The sequence below is a fragment of the Oncorhynchus clarkii genome, chromosome 16 (genome assembly GCF_045791955.1).
Source record: "Oncorhynchus clarkii lewisi isolate Uvic-CL-2024 chromosome 16, UVic_Ocla_1.0, whole genome shotgun sequence".
Classification (NCBI taxonomy): Eukaryota; Metazoa; Chordata; class Actinopteri; order Salmoniformes; family Salmonidae; genus Oncorhynchus; species Oncorhynchus clarkii.
In genome coordinates, this window is record NC_092162.1 from 18339275 (window position 1) to 18366516 (window position 27242).

At 44.6% G+C, this 27242-nt stretch overlaps 3 protein-coding genes across 4 annotated transcripts in view; 1 reads left to right on the forward strand and 2 right to left on the reverse strand.

Moving 5' to 3' along the window:
* Positions 1-1428: 1428 nt before the first annotated feature.
* On the reverse strand, positions 1429-7702 carry LOC139368102 (twinkle mtDNA helicase). Its single transcript, XM_071106673.1, has 5 exons — positions 7623-7702; positions 4075-5465; positions 3590-3830; positions 3247-3496; positions 1429-2921 (listed from the first exon to the last, which is right to left on the reverse strand). Exons 2-5 carry the CDS (start codon positions 5438-5440, stop codon positions 2538-2540), a joined length of 2241 nt encoding a protein of 746 aa, XP_070962774.1. The 5' UTR covers positions 5441-5465; positions 7623-7702; the 3' UTR covers positions 1429-2537.
* Positions 7703-7892: 190 nt separating this feature from the next.
* On the forward strand, positions 7893-10519 carry LOC139368104 (mitochondrial ribosomal protein L43). Its single transcript, XM_071106676.1, has 3 exons — positions 7893-8157; positions 8356-8462; positions 8824-10519. The coding sequence occupies exons 1-3, from the start codon at positions 8027-8029 to the stop codon at positions 9039-9041; spliced, it is 456 nt and encodes a 151-aa protein (XP_070962777.1). The 5' UTR covers positions 7893-8026; the 3' UTR covers positions 9042-10519.
* Positions 10520-10658: 139 nt separating this feature from the next.
* LOC139368103 (sema domain, immunoglobulin domain (Ig), transmembrane domain (TM) and short cytoplasmic domain, (semaphorin) 4Gb) overlaps positions 10659-27242 on the reverse strand; it is a 36952-nt gene continuing 20368 nt past the window's right edge. For both annotated transcript variants that reach the window (XM_071106674.1, XM_071106675.1), the window contains 11 exons: positions 26986-27079; positions 26732-26845; positions 25102-25256; positions 22796-22971; positions 21195-21333; positions 20613-20835; positions 20336-20451; positions 20074-20228; positions 19452-19513; positions 16870-18981; positions 10659-13095 (listed from right to left, as the gene is read on the reverse strand). In XM_071106674.1, coding sequence (XP_070962775.1) covers positions 17957-18981; positions 19452-19513; positions 20074-20228; positions 20336-20451; positions 20613-20835; positions 21195-21333; positions 22796-22971; positions 25102-25256; positions 26732-26845; positions 26986-27079 — 2259 coding nt within the window. In that variant the 3' untranslated portion in view covers positions 10659-13095; positions 16870-17956. The remainder of the gene's footprint in view (positions 13096-16869; positions 18982-19451; positions 19514-20073; positions 20229-20335; positions 20452-20612; positions 20836-21194; positions 21334-22795; positions 22972-25101; positions 25257-26731; positions 26846-26985; positions 27080-27242) is intronic.

Consider the following 27242-nt stretch of genomic DNA (forward strand, 5'->3'; position numbering starts at 1 on the left):
CAGATCAGATTTAACAAATCATAAATCAAAACAACAAAGTTTCAGGACTTTGAGGAACTGGGGATATCAATACCTGATCATAGTTCCTCTTTCAAAACGGAACTCTTATTCACTGCTTATGGTTTCCTATGTACTCAGTCCATTCAATAGCAGGTTTCTATTCCATGTGATCTTGCGGAAATTGATAAACATGGTTGTTGAAATGCAATATATAGCTGTTACACGAAGAAGAAAAACATATGTGAACCATTCAGGGTTTCATGGATGTATGATTATCACAAATGCTGACTACGGTAATGACTGTTTTTTACCATGTGTGCGTAGAAACATGTGTATGTGACATATGCATTCAGTTGTGTTTGTGTACGTTTCCTACCCCTTGGAGCCGATGCTGGCAAGTGATGGAGCCGCCGTCCCCATCCAGGAACGCCCAGAGAGCACAAAGGACCTCTTTCAACCACTCTTTTAACGCCAATGTCCCACACCCACACTGTCATCCAGACACCCAGAACCACACAGCCTGGAATCATTATGGAATGTTCTGTTACTGTAGCCTACTTCGACAGCAGTAAAGCATTCACATGAAAACGGCACATTAAGAAAAACCTCAGAACCGAGGGGGGAAATCATGGAATGAAAAACCTAGCACCAAATCTGCCCAGAAACTGTCTCCCCTGCTGCTGTCTCAGCAAAGCTGTGTGTCACACTAAAATTGCTCCCATGTCCATTGCTTGTGTTTAGCAATGAGTGGATGATATCCTGTTGGTTTTCCCTACCTCTCAAGCCAAGTACAGCATGCGACTCTGTGGCTAGACTACAAGAATACAATACCATTTTTTTTTTTTTTTTGGGGGGGGGGGGGGGGGGGGTGATTAACTGTGCTAAGAACAATATTTTAGTTCCAGCAGCTGCCCAGAGAGCTCAGGTGGACTACAGGCCATGTGTTTAAACAGTGTGTCTTGCCAGCCAGGAGCTTCCTAGGACTGCTCTGTGTAGGGAAGACCACTAGTGGATCTGACAGACTCCACAGTCTTATCATTTCAATCCTGAGAGAAGAGGAACAATACTATGAACCCCGATATCCCTGTACTGTACATCAATCTGAATATCATGAGAATCCCTGACATGGAATGCAAGTTAAGGAATAATTGAGTGTTCTTTAGTGAGTATCTAATGTAGAAACGCATGGTCTGCGTCGAGGTCGGTTTAAAAATGTAATGCTGTTATGACATTGGGACACAGTACATCAGGGGTGTCGGATAATGTTTCAGTAGGGGGCACAAACCTGATTTTTTTCATCTGGACGCTGGTATTACATAAACGTACTAAGCTGTAGGTTAGCTACATAGGCCTACTGTAAATAAATCACTCATGAGTATGCAAGGCAACTCACTGCGGACACTATTTGGATGAATCACAGACACCCTCTAGGGATCAGAATTGCACATGAGCGCTTGACGTTTTAATGAGGCAAACAAGCAGCAGCACTATATCTGTGTTCAGTAGAGGGTAATGTTCACATTCTGCAACAATCCACATACAGTGATGGTGCTTATCCTTGTGGAATACTGTACCTCAGAAGTCCTAGCTCCTGTTATGACAGTATACTGTTACTATATAGCAATACATGTAATAACATGGACAGTCAAGGGTTTGGATTAACGGAATTTAGCTTAACGGAATTTCACCACCTTTGAGTGGGGAAAAGCAGACATAACAGTACAGTAGTAGTAGAAATATAAATACTGTCAGAACTTCATTTCGGTAAGTCAACTATTTTTCAACTATTATTTTAAAGGAGCTGCCCAGTGAAAATATCACTTTTTTAGAAGTTAATATTCTGTTAACTCATATGCAAATAATGTTGTTGACTTGTCCTATATTTGCATTTGTGGCCAATGCATAAATTGAAGAAAAATCAAAATAAAACCATCTCAAACTTATATTTCAAACATCCAGTTTCAAAATGCTTGCTATTTCCCCATAGAATATGATGTCATCTCCCTGAGGTGGATGAGCTGGCCAATCAGTAGTTTAGAGGAGGATGAGCTGGCCAATCAGTGGTCTACTTGAATGAATATCTTATGACCATTATATGCCTACACCATTCCAATACAAAAAAAGCTGCTTTTCAACCTACTTAATTACAATTTTTGTAAGGAAAACTATTTGCCTCATTATTGTAAGTATTAATAATCATTTCATAGAAATCTGGAAACACTGGGTAGTTACTTCAAGTGCCAATACTGTACTCTTCAATGGTCATTCGTTGCCAACATCCAACATATCAACATATCATACTAATGTTATTTTACACAGCTCTTTTCTCCTTTAGATAACACCTTTCATTCCATCTTTCTGTGACACAAGTAAGCACATGTTCCAACCAGGTGACAAATCATCAATATTAAGCAATACATTTTCCTTCCTTTTATGATACTGTACCATAAATGAAGTCCCGATACCTTTCTGTCATTTCAAATCATTATACACTGAGACAATGTTCTTTGCTTAGATCAATGAGTGAAGTCTTCTCTCTATGGCTGTTTCTTCCCCTCGCCCTCTGGTGTGCCCTTCCCTGCTGCAGGACTCTTAACAGCTCTGGGAGTTTTGGTAGCTTTGGGTGGCCTCTCCAACTTCACTAGTTTCTCCTTTTTAACCGTTGTCTCCTCCTTCTTTAGAGTTTCTCCTAAAGACTCCTCATTATCTGACCCCTCCCCCTTGTCACCTTTGACCTTTCTCAGCTTGTGCTTGCCCTTGACTGGGGCGGAGAAAGTAAGCGAGGCCTTGTTGAACTCCAGAGGGAAAATGCCCACGTCTCCGTCGAAGCGGTTCTTGGCCACCTGGAGGGACCTCCGGCCGGGGCATGTCACCAGCTTCTTCTCCTGCAGGATGAGCACGTTGTCTGCCTCCTGGCTGGCCTGGTAGACAGGAGTTTCAAAGGTTACTAGTACCAACACATATAGGTTAAACATACATTGGTGACAATGTGTGTTGTGGTGAATCTCTTTGATTGAAAAAGAATGCGGGCCTGTGAAACTAATACATATACAGTACATGGAACTGTTTTTGATAACGTTGTCACTAGCACCACCTATCAATCAAACATAGCGATGCGCCCAACAGAATGACAGGTGTAATGAAAGCACTCAATGCTTTAAAGAGGCAAACAAGGAAGCCGCGTTATATTTATCTGTCTACATTTATATTGCCATGATTCACTATTAGATTTAACCCTGTACTCACCTTGGCTGTTCCAAAGATGGACGCTGTCTGTAGTTCTCTGTCGTCCTCCTCTTTCCTGGGGTGAATGATCAGAGTGACGTGACAGCTGCTGTTGGTGGCAAACTTCCTGAAAGCTCCGATAATGTGGTCCTGGACGGCAAACTTGTCTACAGAGAGGTTCTCCTGGCCCATCATGAACTGCAGGTTGTCAATGATCACGTGACTGATGTCGTAAAGGTAGACTGCGTGTTGCATGGTGTCCAGCACAGCTCTGCAGAGGGAGAGAGGAGGAAGTTATATACAACTCAAGCTGTACAGTACATCTACAGATTGACATATCACTCAACACGTTCAGAGGACTCACTTGATGTTCTGCTGCCCATGGAAGGTCATGAAATAGAGGGGCAGGTCCTCGAACCTGTCGGCCCACGAGTCGTACTGGTCCAGGTTCTCCTCCAGCCTCTGCATGGCGAACTGGGTCAGCATGATCTTGGCCAGGCGCACGTTGTTGATCTCAAAGCTGCCCCACAGCGTGTTGACGCCCTGCATGCACAGGTCCAGGGCAAACTCACTGATGAAGGTGGTCTTGCCGCTGCCCGTGGGTCCTGGAGGGGAGAAGAAAAAAAAGGGAGGAGAGGTACGTTAAAGTTAGAGCCACGATCAACATAGTCTGGTAGCAGATTGATCATTTGCTTTTGTTTTGACTTACACAGTAAAGCAATATTCTCAGTCTAGTGTCAGGTTAAAAATCAACCTCAATTTGAAGCATATTCTACCATAACTAGCTATATACGTCTGTGTAGAACAACATGATCAAATGACAATATGTCATCCTACTATACGCTATACCTGTGAAGACTGTCAGTTCCCCTTTGCGATGACCCTTCATGATCCTGTTGAGCTCTGGAAACCTGGTCCATTTCACCCCAGCCACCTGTTCCGTATTGGCAAGCTCCCCGTAGACGTCCTCCCTGAGCTGCCTGAACGACACAATGGACTTGTGGGCGGCGGGGATGGAGGCTTTGACGATGCGGGCCAGGTTCCTGCCCTGGAACAGGGCCTCCAGAGGACAGGGCTGGAACTCCCCCGGGCGCACTAGGGAGCAGCGCTTAAGACCCAGCTTCCTGGAGAAGATCTTGGAGGCCTCCCAGGAGCGCATGTCCCCTCCCAGCCACAGGGTGACCCGCTTGAACTGCTCCAAGTAGGGCAGGAGAGCTGGGGGCAGGGTGTTAACACCCCGGGGCAGAGCCACACTGGGCAGGCCTGTGGCCTGGCTCACTGCCAGGGTGTCCACCTCCTGGCCTGTCAGCACCACCTCAGAGTCCATGCGTCCCACCAGAGGCAGTCCAAACAGGTTGTGGTAGGAGCCAGCCTTGGGCACCGTGGCCTCGGTATAAGCCACCGTCCCGCCCTCCATGCTCTGGGCGGATAGCAGCTTGACGCCCCGCAGGCTGGAGTCCCTTCCACCAAACCAGGGGAACACCAGGCTCTTGGTGGGCTTGAATAACCTCACCGCAAACTTTTTGAGTGTGGCGTTGGAGATCTTGCTGATCTGGAACATGGTTTTGACTAGCTGTGCCTCCTCGTCAGGGAGGTCTGAGAAGGGCACGGCACTGGACCAGATCCTCTGCACCTCCCTGAGCTCCTGTTCCTTCTCCTCCCGCTCCTCCAGGCTCTCGGGGTAGCCCAGCAGCACGTGAGGGCTGAGGGAGGCCTGGCCCTCCTTTTGCATCACCTCCAGGCAGTCCTGCAGGTCCTCCCAGCTCCCCTCCACCAGCGTCTCCTTGCACAGAAATTGGCCTGTGGTTTTGTCAATGAACATTGTAAAGCTCTCCCTCCCTGTATCCGCAGGGACACCCACAGCCGAGTCCAGGAACATGCTGGGGGCGTGCAAGCAGCTGTAGCCATCATGGAATGGGATGTCTTTAGAGCGTAGATATTGTTTGATATCGGTCACTGTAATAGGGTCGACAGGAAAGTCTAGGATAGACTTGGTATCCTTTTTGTAGCTCCTGGTACAACTGATTGGCAATGACATCCCCCATAGTTGTCCCTGAGGATAGTATGAAGGAATAGCAAATCTTGGGGTGTGTGGCTTGGTTAGGACTCTGACAAGGGAGGAAGAGAGGCATCTTTGGGGAGGCAGCCTTGGGGTGCTGCGGGCTGCCACCTGCAAGAGACAGGTGGTCCCTTTCAGGAACCAGCTCATCCACATTTGTTACCTGTTCAAGACATTGGAACTGAAACATACAAAAGAAGGATTACACATCTACGCTAATCAGTTAGCTCGCAAGCTACTAGCTACATACTGTACATTAGGGATCCCAACTACATTCAGCCGCGGGACAATTTTTTTATTGAGTGTATAGTCAGGGCCGGAACCAGTGTTTACGTTAGCCGTTAATTGCCGGCCTTTGCTCCCCCCCCCCCCCAAAAGAAAAGCAGGTAAATAAAACTGTTGTTCGACAAAATTACCAGAAAAAAATCCATGGCAAAATAATGCTTTTTATTCATTGATGGAAATACCAGTTGATGTAAATACATTTTACCTTCATGCTTATTGGTCTATAGGTTAATTTGCATTATTTAGTGGTATTAAATTGGTCTGTGTGTATTTTCGTAATTCATCATGTATCTTATTTATCCAACACACACACACAAGCCTTCCACAACCATAAGACCACTAAAAATGAATTTATTTAATCAAAATAGTTTAACCTGCTTTTTATTTGGCTTTCAAGTATCTATGAAAATGCCCTTTTTTGTTACAAATTTAACTAGAACTAACTTCTTGTAGCAGGCATCTGGCTATAGAAAATTAACACTGGTCTCAACAACCTCAAGGCCTCGTGCTAGTGATTAACCAGCTAATCTTTATATTTCAAGTTTAGACAACTTGGATCTATTTGCTAGCTAACAAATTTGAACTGTTATGAACACACCGTTCTGTCTGTCTCCAACTGTTTGAAAAGCATGTTAGGCTGTCCACTTCAGCACTCAGCAGTCTTGTTCTGTGAGCTTGTGTTGCCTACCTACTTCACGGCTGAGACGTTGTTGCTCCTAGATGTTTCCACTTCACAATAATAGCACTTACAGTTGACCGGGCAGCTCTAGCAGGACAGAAATTTGACGCGTTGGAAAGGTGGCATCATATGACGGTGCCACGATGAAAGTCACTGAGCTGTTCAGTAAGGCCATTCTACTGGCAATGTTTGTCTATGGAGATTGCATGGCTGTGTGCTCAATTTTATACACCTGTCTGCAGTGGGTGTTGCTCAATTCACTAATATATACTTTTGTATATATAGTGTATCTCAAATGGCCGGTAAATCTAAATTTTCCGGGTCACCCAGTCCGGCGCCACATTTTCCTAATGGAAACCATGGCCAGAAAATATAATTAATTTGTACACTGCAAATTGACCACAAGAAGCCCAAACAAATATAGTTAGCTAGTATTTGACAAAAATAAAATAATGTCTTGATAACATTTGTTTACGATTCCATAGCTATGTCTCTCTATTTATGCTGGAAATACTTGAGAACAGATTTCCTAAATAAAAATGGCTTTGAACTGATTTCCTGGGGATTTCTTTATTTTCTGTTATTTATTTTGTTCAGAAAACTTGGGGCCAAATCAAATCTATTTCCAATTGGGGAACCCTGCTGTACATTAACCACTAGATCAGGGGTAGGCAACTGTTCCTGGAGGCCGCAGGTACTGCAGGATTTTGTTCCAAATGGGCACCACACTTCTGACCAACTGAGACGATTGATCAGTTAAATTACTGCCTAAATTTATCCCACCTGGTCTTCCAGGTCGGTTAAATCAATAACACGTGGCACTCCAGAACCAGGGTCACCAACCCCTGCACTAGATGCTGGTTGTTGTTAACCAGCTAACTACCGGTTTCCACTGGCTATATTGTAAACATTCATGGGAGTAGCTTTCTGGTCTTAATTTAAGGTTAGTCATAAGGTTTGCTGTGTGGTTAAGTTAAAATCACATGTTAAGAAGATACATTTTATAAATTGGTGTGGTTTACGACTTAGTGGCTGTGGTAATTAGCTAACTGACGTGAGTAATTTGTGACCTAAGCTAGCTAGCAACATTTTTACAGGGGTGTCAAACTCAAGACCTAGACAACCAGGTGAGGGGAGTTCTTAACTAATCAGTAACCTTAATTCATCAATCAAGTAACGTTACTTGATTGACGAAGGGAGGAGCGACATACCGCAAACACTCGGTTCTGCATGGAATGCGTTTGACACGTGATTTAAGAGGCCAAAAAAAGGAAGACAGAAGTGTACAAAAGCGAGCTTTAACCTTTTATATTGATATGCATCCCCGCATACATTCTTTCAAACTAAACTAAAATTATAATGATGCACACCAACCTTTTCTTACAATTATTCTCCCATGCATGCTTTTGTGGGCTTTTGTTGCGTTATAAAAATACGTCCGTGTGAAACAAAGCCATCAAACCAGTATTCTAATCGCATACACAAATTATACAAAGAGAACGCTTTGATTGTAAGTTTGTGATTGATAAATCTATTTTATATTCATATTTTATATTTTTTTTACATCGAAAATCCAACTCAAATGTATAACATGTATAAATGAATTCAACATTTATTGATTCCTGTGTTTTGTCTTTCCGCCCGGACTTTTCACTTGACGGACTGCATGTTCTTCTCATGCCCGTCAAATCGTCCTTTAGCTACTTAGTCCATGGAAGTTAAAAAACATACACATTTTACATTTATATAGAGGGCAAAGTATTTATCAATATTGCAAAATGACATCTAGAGGCACCCCGAGTCGCTTCCTACAAAGTGTTCTGCAAAACGGGGTGGGTCGGTATGTTTGTCAAATGAAGCGCATTTCCCTCATCTTCTCCAAGAATGGACAGAGCTCTCTGGGAGCCAGGTTAGTGTCAAAGCTAGCTATCTATCTAGCCTATTGTGATTAGTTACCATTTATTATCTAGTGTGCTTTCTATGCCTGTGATATGTGGTTGTCCCACCTATTTATCTTAAGATGAATGCACTAACTGTACGTCGCTCTGGATAAGAGCATCTGCTAAATTAATAAAATGTAAATGATTATCAACAAATTCTTTCTTAGGGAATTCATCGAAGAAGGAGTGGTGGATTTTGCCCAAAAGAACCCTGGAACCGTTGTCTACGTATCTCCTCAGTCCTGCAGGATCCCTAAAATTGTTGCAGAATACTGTAAGTGTGAATTAAGTAATATTTTGTGTGGAGAAATGTGTTCACGTCGATGTATTAAATATTGTTCCGCCATATTAGAATTCACTGCTACAGTAATATGAACTCGTCACATTTTTTGGATGCATTACACAAACATTACGGTAGGTGGCGCTAGAGCCAAACCGTTCATGATCTGTCATTGAGTGTGATCCAGGATCATTGTGCAGTGAAAACCAATGTCGTTGTATAGATTTTTTTTTAAATTCATTTTTACATTACATTGTGATTATTGCAGTTTGGATATTCATGTGATGCAGATCACGTTTTATCAAAACATCCCATATCTCGAGGAATTGTGAATGTGCCTTGTGTTTTCCTGCAGTAAACGGCAATGTGAAGGAGGAAGCCATCACAAGCAAGACGTCTCAACAGATCGCAGAGTTAATAACCAAACTGACCAACCAGTCTGGCCTGGATATCATCCGTATCCGCAAGCCCATCCACACAGACAGCCCCAGCATCCAGGGCCAATGGCATCCCTTCACTAACCGACCCCTGTCCATTGGACCAATCGGACCCCAGAAACAGCAGGCCAACTAAAGACTATGAAACCTCATCATACTGGCAATATTTTTGTCTGTTATCGTCACCCTCATCAGTGGTAGAACGACTACAAGTCAGGTGTCCACTCTCCACAGAACTGTCCAGAGCAACTCCATGGCAGACAAGCCATTGTGTTTCTGAAACACCTGAATCACCAGATATGTTATAGCATATCTGCCCTTTTCGTTTGAATGAATTTTGCACAGTTATCAGAGGCTTGTCAACTGGTATCAGTGGCGTGCATACAGAACAGTTTGTGTGTCCAAACCAGTATTTCAAACTGCTCACTGCAGCTGTGTTTTACGAATAGAATAAAGTGGTCAATGTTTTAGACTCAGAAGTGACTAATTTGTGATAATTTGGGAGGGGCTAATTTAAGACCCTGCGAGGCTAGGTATTTACGTGGATGATCATTTAAACTGTAAAAGCGTTTGAATCAGTCGACTGAGTTCTCTGAAAGACACATCAAAATAATTACAGATGACTACGACAGACAATCCTAGACACATTGTAGAGATGTTTATTTTCCATGGCATGTAGCAGATGTACTCATTTACACCAACCGCAGTGTTTCAAGTTGCCATTACACCACAGTTCAGACAGAATCTCAACTTACAAAATGTCTGCCAATCTCCAAAACCATCTAAACATTGTGGAATGACCCAGAAACATATGGCTCTTGAACATCTCTATCAGCTACCCATCAATAAGAGAACAGTGAATGTTCCCAACGACTTGACTGTAAGCATGTCTTGTATGAACTCTGTGTTGATTGTCTGCCGATGACAACATAGCTGTGGGTGGTGCTGTAAAATAAGTGGTCAGATAGGATTTCTGGTTGAACTTGATGGATGAGTTCCAGGCAGGTTGCGTGTGACTGGTCACAGGAAAGGAAATAGTATAATCCGAAGGTTGATTGTGTAAAATGCAAAGGGTGCGTGAGTCATGAGTGTGGAAGGGAAGAGGAAGTGCACCTGTGACTGCAAAGCAATTACAGTCATGTGGTCATGTGTTCTCAATTTGTTTGGCATTACGTTTTCCGGCTGTGAAGTCAGTGTTATAGATTATAGTTTAAACAATTCATAAAATGTAAAATTGTGCCTCTTCATTCGGGTATGTTTTTTGACGGTTACCTGTCAGAATGTAGGGTGGACTTAAAACAGGAGATGATGACCTTAATAGAGTCCACTTCATACTAGTTATTTAAGTTGGGAAAAATTACAACAGTCTGTTATTCTAAGAACATCTACTGAACAGACTGCTGATTTTTCTATTGATCGGAGTTGGGTTGCCACTAGTATTAACATAGCTAATTATTTATCACACACCGATTACAGGCAGCAGAGACTGACCAGAGTAGAGTTCTCAAATCACATTTTCCCCCCCGATGAGAACTGTCAGAGCTTGACTGACACTATGGGTGTAAAAGCTCTAAATAAAGATTGCTGTTGCTTAGTTACGGCCCTAGACCGCCACTCAGACTTGCCTTTTTTCCCACCAGTCTTTCAGCCTGTGCTGTACCCCCATACCCTGTCACAATCATATGTGTGAATTACTCACAATGATATGTTGCGCAGTCTGTGGAGAAAACAGGGTCGTGTTCATTAGGTTCCAAAACAAATGAAAACAGACTAAAATAGGGAGGGACTACCGGTCTTTGCATTGTATAAAACGTTTTCCATTGCGTGTCCTAATGAACATGACCAAGGCCTTGATTATCATCATCACCCAACAGCAATACTATTGGGTATCATGCTGTCGAGACAAAAGGACGCTGTTGGAACATGTTTTGCATAATGCTGTACGGTACTGACTTCGCCCTTGGGCATTGACACACAGGATTATTTCCAGTCAATCTGATGCAAAATAGTGTTTTTATCCTTTACAGGTAGTTGCACAAAACAGTTACAACATACAGTGCCATTCAAAAGTTTGGACATTCCTACTCATTCAAGGGTTTTTCTTTATTTGTACTATTTTCTACATTGTAGAATAATATTAAAGATACTTTGGTATCTTTAATATTATTATACAATGTAGAAAAAACTATGAAATAACACATGGAAGTAACTAAAAACGAACAAAACTAAAAACACATGTAGTAACCAAAAATGTGTTAAACAAATTAAAATAGATTTTAGATTCTTCAATGCCTTAATGACAGCTTTGCACACTATTGGCATTTTCTCAACCAGCTTCACCTGGAATGCTTTTCCAACAGTCTCGAGGGAGTTCCCACATATGCTGAACACTTGTTGGCTGCTTTTCCTTCACACTGTGGTTTTTAACCCTTTTTCTCCCCAATTTCATGGTATCCAATTGGTAGTTACCGTCTTGTCTCATCGCTGCAAGAGCCATGCTTCCTCCGAAACACAGTCCAACCAAGCCGCACTGCACACAATGTCCACTTAACTTTGAAGCCAGCCGCACCCATGTGTCAGAGGAAACACCGTACACCTTGCGACCATGTCAGCGTGCACTGCGCCCGGCCCGCCATAGGAGTCACTAGTGCACGATGGTACAAGGACATCCCTCTCAGCCAAACTCTCCCCTAACCCGGATGACGCTGGGTCAATTGTGCGCTGCCCCATTGGTCTCCCGGTCGCGGCCGGTTGTGACAGAGCCTGGACTCGAACCAAGAATCTCTAGTGGCACAGCTAGCACTGCGATGCAGTGCCTTAGACCACTGCGCCACTCGGGAGGCCTAAATTAACTTTTAACGTGGCACACCTGTTAATTGAAATGCATTCCAGGTGACTGCCTCATGAAGCTGGTTGAGAGAATGCCAAGCGTGTGCAAAGCTGTCATCAAGGCAAATGGTGGCTACTTTGAAGAATCTCAAATATAAAATATATTTTGATTTGTTTAACACTTTTTTTGGTTACCATGATTCTATATGTGTTATTTCATACTTTTGATGTCTTCACTACTATTTTACAATGTAGAAAATAGTCAAAATAAAGAAAAACCCTGGAATGAGTAGGTGTGTCCAAACTTTTGACTGGTATTTGTATGAGAATTGTATTTTCTCCTCAAGTTCAATGATGGCCAAAGAATTACACATGACATGGCCAATTACATGGCTGATAAAATACTAAGTAGATTGTGAAGTAGTAGTCATATCTACACCGAGCCAGAAAACAACACATAACATGTATGTAACACATTGATGTAACACTTTACAAGGGTATACTAAATCTCCTTATGTACAGAGCAAGAAAAGTCCTCGCAAGAGGTATAACGCAAATGAATCATTTAGTCATTGTTAACTCAAATGTATTCTGTAGGTGATGTGGAGTTAAAGGCCCAGTGCAGTCAAAAATTCGATTTTTCAGTTTTATTTATACTGTATTTCCACACTGAGGTTGGAATAATAATGTGAAATTGATGATCCTTCCCTTTTAGTGTAAGAGCTGTTTGAAAAGCCTGCCTGAGTTTTCAGCCTTTTTTGGTGGGATGGAGTTTTGGCCTGCCTGGTGACATCATAGTTACTAGACCAATAGGAAAGAGTTCCAAACCTCTCTGCCAATATCAGCTAGTTTTCAGCTAGTTTCCCCCTCCCCACTTAGACCACTCCCAGACAGTCACAGCAACATTCTTGCTTGAGAAATTGCCCTTTGCTAAGAAGCTATTTTTGTCACAGTAAGGTACTTCATTGTTACCTAGAAATGATTTGATATTGAGATAAAAACGGCTGCACTGGGCCTTTGTCTAAACCTCCATTTGAATGTTGTCATGTCTGTACAGTATGACGTGAGCGAGTATGTTTGTTGAAATAAGTGTTCCACAATGTTTATGGGGGCATACAGTATATACTGGAGGTGCGTATTTGACTGTAGTAGCCAGCATATTTTCCAATTGACCGTAAGTAGTAAGTACACTACAATAACCATATCCAAGTCCCCTGCCATTGGAGATTTCACGTGCTGATTGTCCTTCTGTGTATTTTGAGCAGTCATTGGCTCAGATCATCAGGGTTCCTCACACACTCCTTCTTCCATCCATCTTCTCCATCTCTTCTGAGATCAATGTGATCTGGCTTCTTGCATATCTAAAGACAGATGCAATATAAAACAGCAGACATAAAGACTTAATATGGCAGCAATACACTCTACATATACATATACATGTCTGTTTTTTGTTGTTGTTTTAAACTAACTTCTCTCTGTTAAAACTTTAAACGTAACGTGACAACATCAGTGAATCACCTCTAATGAGAAATGACATGCCCTACAGTTTAAATGCCCAGTTTGTCATAAATGTCCAGTTTGTTCTTTCAACTTTGAATGTTCTATTCATAGGCTGAGTGAACACGCTCAACTACCCTCATTTGTGTGATTGCACTTTCGATACATCATTATTTATTTTACATGAAAAGATAATAAGATAAGCAAAACACATTCATCCGGCTGCTGTAGACAAGCTTTTGAACAACATTAATATAACGCTCCTGTGCCATTGTGTTTTTTACACTTCCACCGAGACACCTTGTGAAAACTGCATGTGTAATGACACACATATCATACTGCATAAATATTCTAAACAACCAGGTTCTGCTCGGCTATTATAATGACCAATGGGAGATGTGCCGTTTTTGTTATAGCCCAGCACTAAAACACCCGATTCAACATAAATCACTGCCAAGCCCTTGATTAGTTGAATAGGGTGTTTTCATTAGTGCTGGGCGAGAACAAAGAATGCACACCCGGTGGGTCCTTCCAGGCACAGGGAACAGGATTTAGGAACACTGCAGTAGCCCCTTTCCAAAGACAAGGTCACAGGCACTGTTTATAGGCCAGGCTTAATTGATTGGGGTGCTATCATGGAGGTTTGTGAACTCAGCAGAGTCCTCTAGAGCAGGGTGTCCCAAACGCAGTCCCCCCCCACCCCCCGGGTGCACGTTTTGTTTTTTGCCTGAGCGCTACGCAGCTGATTAAAATAATCAAAGCTTGATGATGAGTTGGTTATGCTGGTCAAAAACCAAAAACGTGCACCCAAAGTGGGAACCCAGGACCAAGTGTGGGAAACCCTGCTCTAGGGGAGAGGGGGGGTGAGAGAAAAGGAGGGCAGGAGGGGATGATGATACTGTAACGTGGAGAGGCCAGGGAATGGAAAAGGGAGGATATAACGAAAGAGAGGGAGGGAGTAAAGGTAGGGGGAGAGAGGGTTAGGAGGAGGAGCAGGAAACCTCTTGGGGTGCAAAGCAGTTCCTGACAGCCCCCCTCCCACACACAAATACAGACACGCACATATGCACACACCCTCCCTCTCCTACTCTATCAGCTCACTTCATCAATGCCCAGGACACACAGGTCAAAGGTTTCCCTGTGCCGCTCGGCCGCCTTCGATAGAATCCACACAAAAAAGGACAACAAGCCTTCACTTGGTGTCTCTATGGAGTCCAGCCCATGAGCGATGCCAAGCACCGCTGTTACCGTCAGCAATGCAGTAACAGATACACAAACCGGCGCGCTGTGCTGCGAGCCACCAGGGAGCAGCCGGGCAAGAGCTGATTGCACTTCACTGTGATGAGGAAAGGCCTTTATTTATCACGGCAAGCCTTGACATGTTTAGAGAGTACCGACTGACTGGCTGTTTGTGATCTTGTTCCTATGCTGGATGCATATTCCACCATACGGCACCATATTCCCTATGTAGCGCACTACTTTTGGCCAGAGCCTTATATATTCCCTATAGTGCACTAAACGTAGTGCACTTTATAGAGAAGGATGCCATTTCAGACACAACCACTACTTGCTTTGGTCAGAGTGGACTCAAGGAAATGAAGCAGTGGAGTAGGTCGTCGCTAGCGGCATACGTTGTTTTTGCGTTGACACTGATGTCACGTAAACATTGAGAGAGCGTTGCAGGTTAAGTAACAATGACGCAGGTCTTTTTTTGTGCGAAGGTCCTATAGCTCATCTGGCATGTGGCCACCAGCTTGGGACAGCAAAGGACACATAGCAGCAACATCAAACTGGGATGGAATCTGGACTGGACTGTTTCTTTTATACTGTTTTTCACACTGTGTATCCATATACTGTATTATTTTACGTAACTTATTTTAATACATCTACTACTGTATATATCATTCTTAGTAGATCTTTTTGGTGTACAGAGCCTTCAGAAAGTATTCACACTCCTTGACTTTTTCCACATTTTGATGTGCTACAGCCTGAATTTAAATTGGATTACATTTAGATGTTGTGTCACTGGCCTACACACAATACCCCATAATGTCAAAGTGTAATTATGTTTTTAGACATTTTTACAAATGAATAAAAAATGAAAAGCTGAAATGTCTTGAGTCAATAAGTATTCAACCCCTTTGTTATGGCAAGCCTAAATGACTTCAGGAGTAAAAATGTGATTAACAAGTCACATAAGTTCCATGGACTCATTCGGTGTGCAATAATAGTGTTTAACATGATTTTTTAATGACTACCTCATTGATGTACCCCACACATACAATTATCTGTAAGGTCCCTCAGTCAGGCAGTGAATTTCAATGGTTACTTTAAAACAGTTACAGAGTTTATGGCTCTGATAGGAGAAAACTGAAAATGGATCAACTTTGTAGGTACTCCATAATATTAACCTAAATGACAGTGTGAAAAGAAGGAAGCCTGTACAGAATAAAAATATTCCAAAACATGTATCCTGTTTGCAACAAGGCACTAAAGTAAAACTGGAAAAAATGTGGCAAAGAAATTCACTTTATGTCCTGAATATAAAGCGTTATGTTTGGGGCAAATCCAACACAACACAACACATCACTGAGTACCACTCTTCATATTTTCAAGCATGGTGGTGGCTGCATCATGTTATGAGTATTCTTGCCATTGGCAAGGACTAGGGAGTTTTTTTGAATAAAAATAAATGGAATAAAGCTAACCGCAGGAAAAATCCTAGAGGAAAACCTGGTTCAGTCTGCTTTCCAACAGACACTGGGAGACAAATGCACCTTTCAGCAGGACAATAACCTAAAACACAAGGCCAAATATACACAGGAGTTGCTTACTAAAATGAGATTGAATATTCTTGATTGGCCTAGTTACAGTTTTGACTTAAATCGGCTTCATAATCTATGGCTGTCTATCAATGATCAACAACCAATTTGACAGAGCTTGAAGAATTGTAAAAAGAATAATGGACAAATATTGTACAATCCAGGTGTGCTAAGCTCTTAGAGACTTACCCAGAAAGACTCGGTTGTAATCACTGCCAAAGGTGATTCTAACATGTATTGACTCAGGGTGTGAATTCTTATGGAAATAAACTATTTCTGTATTTAATTTTCAATACATTTGTAAAAATTTGTAATAACATGTTTTCACTTTGTCATTATGGGGTATTGTGTGTAGATTGGTGAGAAAAAAATATATTTAAATTTACATTTTGAATTCAGGCAGTACCACAAAAATGTGGAATAAGTCAAGGGGTATGAATAGTTTCTGAAAGCTCCGTATCTACGAATAGATTGCATTTGGATTACCGATACAGTGTTATTTGGGATTGTTATCTGGATTCGTTCTGACATTCGTTTCTAGTTTTTAATTGTTTGATATTTGTACTGCACCGTTAGGAGCTAGTAACACAAGCATTTCACTGCACCCGCTACAACATCTTCTAAACTGTGTACATCAATATGTCTGCCGCAATCGCCTTCCTCTTTCATGGAGAGGAACATGAAAGCTGATGTTTGGTGGTGGTGGACTTTGACTTTCAAAAAAAGGTTGAAATGACAGTGACAATGTGCATGTTCATAGTAATTTGAGAAGTATTTCAACAACATGTGCAGGGCACAGCTTTCTCTCAGTCTTACCTTTGCCTTCTGGTCTCCTGTTGGGCTCACACATCTCTGGCAATCAGATCCATCATCATCATCATCATTATCATCACTCAGTTTCTCTGATCAATCTGACCAGAGATCAGTCATTAACGATTGTCTTCATTCTTTAATGATAGTCTTCATCCCCGCCAAGTTGAGATAAAACCTGCCGTCTATCCATTCTGCTGTTTTCCCCCTTTGACACAATCCGACGCTAACAACACAAAGATGCTAAAAAGTTCCATTTCAATTTGGTTTCGGCGCAACCATTTCAACTGGCATTGTTGCTACTGATGGCTGCCACAGCGATACTATTGCTATTTACATAAAGCACAAAAGAAAATGAAGATAAGTGTGTGGTATTAAGTTATGACTGCAATGTATTATTTGTCCAACCATATTTGCGCTCATATGAAGTTCTGTAGGCCTGGGTCAATAAGAGCCATCTTAGACGTGTATGGCACTAAACTACCGTACCCATTGTTCTCCGAACTCAATAGTTTAGACGATGGTCTATAATGTTCATACCGGATTTGGTAGTTCCTCACAGTCTTACGTGCATCACCATCTCACTCCATGGTCGTTGGTCATATGACCTGGGCTCTCATCGTCCCGTGTCCGACGATACACCACAGCACTCGCTGTCAGTGTGCCTGCTGACCAGACCATCACTGACCCTACTTCCCCAATAGGGTAAGGATCTGAGGTAGGATTGTAACTAACTTGTGTATGTATCATGTATGTGACCTTAGGTCCTTGAAAGTCAATCAAAGGGTCCATGTAATAGTAGAATGTGTGTCCAAAATGGTTACCATGACTACATCAATGACTGCTCCAGTTTGGTCAAAGTCAGAGAGTCTTCTTTACTCCAGTGTTCAGGAGGGAACGTGGGCCACTTGTCTCGAGTCACAGGAAGCTGCACATTGAGTTTTAGGGATGGATACTCCCACAAGTTGCTTTGACACTGGGTAAAGAGCAGCAGTATAATACAAAAGTTCGACCTCCCTGCCTCTTGGGGGCACTCTGGGGTAGTTGGGTTAAACCAATAAAACAGATCAATGGGAAAGTGAGGGGGGGGGGGCTAGACAGAGCTCTCGTCTGGCAGCTGGGGGTCCATTTGTGTGTGCTTCCTCTTCTCTAGGATGCGGTTGAGCTCTTCGGTGAACGAGTGGTAGAGGGGAGACGTGCTCCCCTCGGGGTCTGCCGTCTGCCTCAGCAGCACGTAACTGTTGCCGTTCATCTTGCGAAGGACACTGGGTAACGTGGCCGACATCCCGTTGGCGTACTCTGACGATGCGTACGCCGAGGAAGGCAGGGGCGGCGGCATTGGGAGAGGCGGGGCGGGAGGGGGCGGCGACTTTCCCGGAGACCCTCCCCCAGGCACAATCTGAAGGAAGCTGTCGCCCACGTCGTCCACGTTAGAAGCCGACAGGGAGCGGCGTCCGCGCTTGCTGTCCTGCCTGCCGTTGCAGTGGATGGACATGGTCTTGAGCTCCAGATGAGAATGGGAGCTCTTCTTCCTCTCGGCTGCGGCCCCTGACTCGGGCAGCCCCACCTGGGAGTACTTGCGGCCCTGGTAGGGCCCTCGTTTGCAGAAGCTGACGTAGAGCAACACTATGGTCAGCACCAGGCACAGCCCGCCCAGCACAGCCACCAGGGAGATATACATGGCCTCCATGTGCCTGTAGGTCTGGAACTCTGGTCCAAAGGGGAGGGGAGCAGGTGGGGAGGGCAGGGGCTGCTCGGTGGGGGTGCTGGGGGTAAGAAAAGTGCTTGGTGGGGCGGTAGTGGCGGTGGTTGATAAAGTGTTCGTCGTGACTGTTGGCCCCACAGGGAAGGGCAGGTCAGGGTGCACCTTCACCGTGTACAGCCTCACTGGCACCCACACGTCGTTTTCCACGGCGTAGCAGTGGTAGTCTCCACTCTGTTCGGCCCGGGCGCCTATGAGGAGCAGGCCATCGGTGCCCACGCGGTGGCCCGAGTCGAGGTCATAGCCCTGGAGCTCGTGACCATCCAGGGTCCAGTGGGGCGTGGCCAGGTTGGAGCGCAGCTCGCACTGGAGGAGGATGTCGTCCCCAGCCATCACTGTACGCCTGCGGTGGACTACTGAGTGAGTGAGAGAGTGAGAGAGAGAGAGAGAGAGAGAGATGAAAACAGAAACGGATGTAAAGAGATGGCAGGTCATATTATCAAAGCAGAGCTAGCAGGACATATTAACCTTTCAGCGTCACTTCTCATCTTTATTCGTAGTAAGCTTCTGAAAGCGGACAGAACCCCGCAATGCAGACAGCTCGATCATCTGACCTCTAATTTAATGTAAGAGGAACTGATTAAAGTGAGTGGAGCTGCCCAGGGGAGTAGTAAAAGCGCTGCACACCTCATGAAATCCCTTAATGGCCTTTAAATGGTTTGGGTTTGCGGGCAAAAGAGCCACATGTCGGAATATATTAATGCTGTGATATCCCTTAAAATAGAACTTGTGTGTGTGTGTGTGTGAATGTATGATGCATGTGTTTGAGAGCGATTCGCACACGCGTGGTGTGTGAGTGTATGGTGTGTGTGTACTCAGTACATACCAGCTCCTGTGCTGTTGTCACAGCCTCTGTTGCCTTTCTGTATATCCTGGGTTAGATTGGAGCTGAATAGGAGCCAGAAGAATGTTAGTACTCATTTATGCTTCCAGGGTAGTGGGCACCCACACATGCTGTACACGCAGACAAAGTAGGAACCCAGAAACGGTAGGACAATTGAACAGGAGTCATTACATATTACTCATTGAAGTACACATAAAATAGGATGTTGGGTTGTGTATTTAAGTAATCAAACAATCCACCCATTTTATACAGGTACCTCACGGTGTGTTCAGTTAAAGTCAACAAAAGAAAGTAAGCAACGACAAAAATTGTAAGCAGAGCATTTTAGAATATGATAGCAGTTGATCTGCCAGGTTTCTTTTAATTGGAATGAAAGTCTCTCAAACGAACGCGGTGCTCAAAGCCCATCAGCGAATCCACAGGAAAACCACCGAACAGTCTGATACGTCTGCAGCAGTAATGAAGATTCAAATGTCTGACGCTCACTCATGCAGAGTAAATGATTCCAGACACAAAACAGTCCCCAGCCTCACTCACTGGTGTCCCACTAGTGTGTGTGTGTGTGTGTGTGTACGTACGGGTGCGTGCGTGTGCCTGCCCTCACCTGTTTGTGCGTGAGGATATTTCCACACACAGCGCCCCGTCCCAGCCACAGTAAGGGTCCCGGGCAAACACACAGTCGAAACAGGACGTGTAGCGCTGGCAGGAGGACAAGGGGACCTGGAGCACTGCAGAGTTGGAGCCCACATAGATACTTCCCTGTTGGACGAGAGCTCATGTTACACTATTTGGTAACAATTTACTTATAAACGGCAGGCACAATGCTTTAAAACGTGTCATTAGCATGTATGAGCAACGTATAGTACCTGTGTCTGGGAGATGACCATGCTGTCTACAGGCTGAGGGTTCTCAAAAAGCTGCAGCTCCTCTATGATGTGCATTTGACCTCCGACCTCCACAGCCCTGTGCAGCCAGCCCTCATCTGCAGGGAAAAACACAGACATACATGTTCATCCAACGTTTATACAACGTTCAAATAACATTCATGTGATATGACACTGATATAACTCTCATATAACATTCATGTAACATTCATTCAAGAAAAAAATATGTATTCTGCATTACACATCTAGCCAGACTCACCAGTTCCCAAGAAGAGCACGGTGTAGACGTGTCTGTCCAGAGCTGCCACCCGGTGCACGGCCATCTTGATGTAATTGACACTTCTCTTGAATAGTAGGGGGCGCCCTCCTATGGGGTGGACCTGTGTAGACATCAGGGGGTGGCGCCTCGCAAAGGTCAACACGTTGTCTGGGAGGTCACGGGACGAGTTGATGCCCTGGGACCGGTGTATGTTTGTGATACACTGGAGGAAGGGAAGGCAGTGAGAGAGAGAGAGAGGCAGGAGAGGGAAAGAGAGAGCAGTCAATACAGATCAGGAGAGAGTGAGTGAGACAGAAATAGACAAGGGCTCACCTCAACAGCATTAAGTGGCATCCTCTTCTACACCCGCATATTAAAGAACTAGTCAGGTGACAGCCAAGTCTAAGTACTGCTTTCACTTATTCAGTCTTTTCAGATGAAGGAAAGAAGACGAGGAAAGGAGGACACTGTGTCGAGAGTATTGAGACTGATCCAAGGTGGTAAGAAATGGGGGAAAAGGGAGGAAGAGAGGGAGGAAGAGAGGGAGGAAGAGGTGATTGAGGGGTATTCCTAGAGACTTACCGAGCCAGGTCTTGGTACTGGAACCTTCCCTCTATATTCCCTCCATTTGGAATCCTGCACCTCCATGTAAGGCCCCTCGAAGGCCCTCTGAATATCTGTGAAGGAGTACTGGCACACTGCAGACACCTTGACATTTTTCCTGAGAGAAAAAAAAATGCCCCAAGACACAGAAGAAAAGTCAGAGAATAATAATTCAACGTTTTATAAAACATTGAAGCTTGTTCTTGGAAAGTAACTGCCACCGGCCACCCAAAACGAATTTCAAACACATCAGTGATCCACTCACCGAGAGAGAAAATGTCAATAGACTTGGTCAGGTTTTAGTAGATAATTCACTGAAAGCTGTAGTGAGTGGGAAGCAGGGATGGAAGCAGGGATGTAAAGTCACACTCAAGTTTGACAACGGAGTATTTTTTTCCACCACTGGTGGGGAGGAAAGTGGGGGTTTGGTTTTGGGTAACAGTCATCTTTTCCTTGTTCGCTTCTTCCCTTTGTCTTCAACAGGGATATGGGGAGTTGGCACCACGTCATTGACGGGTAAGCTCTTGTCTTACTGTATATCAGCACTAAGCTTGTAGTTTATTCGTATTCAATGTGCAGTTGAGTCATGTACTCTCAACTGTGTTGGCATAAGTCTTACTACCTGAGACTACCTGGGACTACACAGGGACTACCTGGGACTACACGGGAACTACCTGGGACTACACGGGGACTACCTGGGACTACACGCTTGGGTGAAAGACTGGCTGGATGACCGCATCTAAAACGATACCCGATTTCCTACAGTACCAAATAGTCTGGTCAAGGTAAGGTGTCATTTGGAACACACACTCTAAGCCACATGACATGGCTCTGTTGGGGAGTACCTAGGAGAGAAAGAGTAGTTTTGTCCTGTGTATGTGCTAGTAGATAGGAACCAGGTTAAATAACTGCCAAATGCTCCTAGCTTGCAGGTAGGATTAGCCTGTGTGAGTCACTGTAAAGCCTATTGTGTGTCCTCCTTAGCCCGCACAGCCAACCCAGGACTTCTTCTGGTGTCTGCCCAGAGTAATACAGTGTTGCCCAAGGGCCTACTCACGTTTACTCACTCAGGTCACACACATGGTGATGGGTGTAACTCACAAAGGTGCACTTTAGCGTGCCATAAATGGGGGATGGAGAAAGGGAGAGAGAGAGAGAGAGAATTCTATATTTGTCTGTTTTTACACCATCTGATTCTCAGAACCGTGGTGACTGTTTGATGCAGCATGATTATGCATACGCACACACACACGCGCACACACGCACACACACACACACACACACACACACACAAAACACTGCTGCCTGCTACCCTATCTTCGCCTGACAGGGTCATTGATATGCTCCTACTTCAGCCTGCAGCCCCAATGTCAGCCTCTCTCACTCCCCATCATTCACTATCAGCTTACAATCTCCCATCTGATAACCACAACAAACTACTATCTACTTACACTGTCAACAGATTACAAATCTCTGAATACAAAGTGATGAGTGCATGACTACACAACAGTATAAAGCCAGTTGACAATTATCCATTAGCGGTATGGTAGACAACAAATACCATTGCTCCATTCTCTTACCATTCCAGGCCAAAGATCCCGTAGAAGACGGTGCTGTGTACGTCTGGGCCCTGCAGTACGAAGACGCTACGCAGCACATTCAGGTGGAGCTCGTAGTCAGGAACGGAGCACACCAGTCTAGCCTTCAGGAAGGACGTCCACTTCCTCTGCAAGGTCCTCTGGCCACCCCAGTCACCCTGGAAGGGGGGGGGGGGGGGGGGGAGAGATGGACCGAACATCAGTCACACACACAGATATACACTCATAAGGTAACACACACACGCATACACAGATACACACTCATACAGTAACACATACACACACACACAGATACACACTCGTACAGTAACACACACACACACACACACACACACACAGATACACACTCATACAGTAAGACACACACACAGGTTTACTCATGATCATACGTACACATACCACAAACTCATCCACATACTGTATACACACACACTTACTCACAACCCCACTGCACACACTAGAAGCAGTACTGAGCACCATTGAATGAGAGTGTTCAGTTGAGGCTCACAGTGTGCCTACTTGAACACATTTACTCCAATTGAATTTCGGGCAGCAGCAGCCGAGGAGGTGCTGGGAGGAGAAGAAGCCTGAATAGAGTGATTTAGCACACCTCATTTAGTGCAGAGACTTCTCGCCTCTTTGTGTGGCGGGGTTTTAATACACCCATCGCTCTTCATTTCCGTCTTTCATAGACCTCTATCATCTCTCTACCCAGCCTCAGTACTGTATCCGCCGCAAAACACTGTAGTCACAGTTAACAAAGTAACCAAAACAAACACAAAACAGCACACATTACTCATACATAAAAAGGGCTGATCCATCGAGAACAATAGCATTGTTCTCAATGCAAAAAAAAAGAGAAGATTAAGCAGAGAAATACACCCGCACTGAAGGTTAATCTTCTCCCTAGTGAATTAGACCCCTGGTGAGAGCTGGCAACCAGCTCTGGGCAGAGAGACAAGATGGCCGCCATCCAAAAGTAGGCACAAGTAGCCGGTATAGAAGACTAAAGATGTTTTGGTTGTGATGATGTTGGTTGTGGTGATGTTAACGACAGCCTGTCAGGTGAATTGTAATGCACACGCTCTGTGGCTAATCATGTTGTCACTTCATAATCTCTGTTAACAGACACAAGGACCCCAGCACAGCACCCTGAGGATATGCCTGTGTAAAAATAAATTGGAGGAAGTGGACCAGTGCCAAGTGGTGCACATTTTCATTCTAGCCCAACAGTAGCACACCTGATCAACCTATTAACTAACCAAGCCCTTGGTTCAGGTGTGTTAGTGCTTGGCACTGGTCTAAAACAAGGGGTAGAAGCCATGCAGGGGCTATGGCTGAGAGCTATATAGGCTGATAGCCAAGTAGGCCCGCCTCAAGCATGGATGCCACATCTGGCATCTGGGTGGCTGTGCAATAGATTGCACACCACATATGTGGGTTGCCGATGAAAAGAAGGTTGGGGATTGGCTGAGAAGCAGACCGACCAGTGGCACGCCTACAGTTGTCTCTGGCTAGCGACTAATGGGAGTTCTGTGTCTGGGGATCTGTCGCCGCTGCAACTGTCATTATCATGGGTGACTGCCACTGTGCCGAGTCCCCCCCCCCCCATTAACCCCATTCCCAGAAAGCTGCATTTTTGAAATAGGGAGACTGCAAGCATGAAGATTACAGTTACACAAGGCACAGCCAAAGAGAAAGGAGGAGGGGTGAAACAACCATTTTCTGTATCTCCAGGAGTGGTTTCTGGGCACAGTGTCTGACAGAGAGACGCTGATCTCCAGTAAAATTAGGTAGGAGGGAGAGAGTGGGGGGAGGGAGCGAGAGGGGAGAGGAGAGAGAGAGAAAGTGGGGAGAGAAAGAGAGTCTACCATTGCAGCGGGGGTTGGGTGGGCTTCTACCCTGCCTGGCAACTGTGAAGCCCTTCAGAAAGCAGCCAAGATGTGAGGAGAACAATAATCAACCTGAAGTTCACTCAGTGGGTGAGAGCACAAAGTGAATGAAAAACTCGCTACTCCTCTCCTCAGAACTGAAAACAAGAAGTACAGTAAATTAATCCAATATAAGGTTGCCAACCCTCCAGGTTTGGCCTGGAGTTTTAGTGAGAAGGGAAGCTGGTAGAGGGCGTAATTGGAGGATGGGCTCATAGTAATGGCTGGTTTCCTTGTGTTTGATCTATTCATTCCATTCCAGCCATTGAGCTCGTCCTCTAGGGCAACCCCAAATTAGGGCAACCCCAAATTAGGGCAACTCCAAATTACATAACACCTGTCCCCCTCCAGGCCTACCTTGCAGACGCGGGCAACCCGTGCCACCCTGGTCTGGCTGGGGTAGGCCATCTGCTCCTGGCTCCTCTCCGTGAAGAAGAAGTAGATCTTGTCGTCGTCGCCGAGCGAGCTGTTGACACTCTCCTTCAGCAGCGCCGAGCCCACAAAGTCCGCCTCTGCTCATACAATAGCAACACACCATTATTCTGTGCATATTCTGTCCAACTTCGGACAAAGCACATAAGGATAGATTCATGTTATTGACAACCTGCTACCATGCCACCAACTCCTATAGAGATAATGTAGGCTGAAAGCAAGGATGACCACAGTATATCAATTCAAGAATGCTAAAGTGAAGGAAGATCTTGTATTATGAAGGAGTGGATATTAAATTACCTATGTTATCGACCAGTACTTCACACCAGACCTGGTTTCAAATACTATTTACTGTATTTGAATTACTTTTAAATACATTTAGAAACAATTCCACTACATGACCAAAAGTATGTGGATCCCTGCTTGTCGCACATCTCATTCCAAAACCATGGGCAGTAATATGGAGTTGGTCCCCCCCTTTTGCTGCTATAACAGCCTTCACTCTTCTGCGAAGGCTTTCCACTAGATGTTGGAACATTGCTGAAGGGGATTTTCTTCCATTCAACCACAAGAGCATTGGTGATGTTGGGTGAGTAGGCCTGGCTCACAGTCGGCTTTCCAATTCATCCCATAGGTGTTCGATGGAGTTGAGGCCAGTCAAGTTCTTCCACACCGATCTCGACAAACCCTTACTGTATGGACCTTGCTTCGTGCACCGGGGAAATGCATCATCCTGTATCATTAAGATTTCCCTTCACTGTAACTAAGAGGCCTAGCCCGAACCATGAAAAACAACACCAGACCATTATTCCTCCACCACCAAACGTTACAGTTGGGATTAAGCATATCGGCAGGTAGCGTACTCCTGGTATTTGCCAAACTCTGATTCGTCTGTCGGACTGCCAACCGAGGACATACGATTTTTACGCGCTTCAACACTCGGCGGTTCCGTTCTGTGAGCTTGTGTGGCCTACCACTTTGCGGCTGAGCAGTTGTTGCTCTTAGATGTTTCCACTTCACAATAACAGCACTTACAGTTGACCGGGGCAGCTCTAGCAGGGCAGAAATTTGACACACTGACTTGTTGGAAATGTGGCATCCTATGATGGTGCCATGTTGAAAGTCACTGAGCTCTTCAGTAAGGCCATTCTAGTAATATGTTTGTCTTTGGAGATTGCATGGCTGTTTGCTCTATTTTATACACCTGTCAGCAACGGGTGTGGCTGAAATAGCCAAATCCGCTGATTTGAAGGGGTGTCCACATACTTTTGTATATATAGTGTATTTTGACAAAGTTTCTTGAATTATTTTCACAAGTAGTTGAATATTGCCATAATGTATTTGGAAATTGGAAAGTATTTGCATGTATTTACAACCATGTCTATTTGAAGTAGTTGTTTTTTGGCTGTGTATTTGAAAATACCCTCAGGTCTGCCTAGTGCCGTATAGCTGTAGTATTATGAATCAAAATGACAGTTTTGGTATTCCAAAATTGTATAACCGTAGGGATCAAGCCACAAAATGTGACCAGGGATGGGCCATAATCTGTCCTTACCCAGCAGCCACCTGGTCGGGGCCTCCTCTGTCCTCAGAGTGGGGAAGGGGAAGTTCCGACGAACGTCCGGAGAGCTGCGGAACTCATACTGGGTCGCTGAGAACATCTCACCGTCTGACAGACCACAGAGAGAGATATGGAGGGGTCAGAGAGAGAGGACACAGAACAGGAAATCGAAGAGTGTCTCTCGGTTTCTTCTTACTGCTTGGTTAGGACAAAATAGTGAACCCCAAGGAGTAGATTAAGGTTCTTACCCACAAGAAGGCTGGTGTAGCCCTTGGCTGGGTCGTAGGGACACCTGTCCCTGCCCTCCTCGAAGCCAGAGGAGAAACTGAAGCGCTCCACATCCTGATAGAGAGAAGAAGAAGAGAGAGGGTCAATAACTACACTACGGGAATATAAATCACACCACCACCATAACAAAACAGATAACACAGCATGCTGATGGGCAGTACGTTGGAAGCCAGAATGTAAACAGGGAAGTTTCCAGCAACAGGAAGAACAGGTCTTA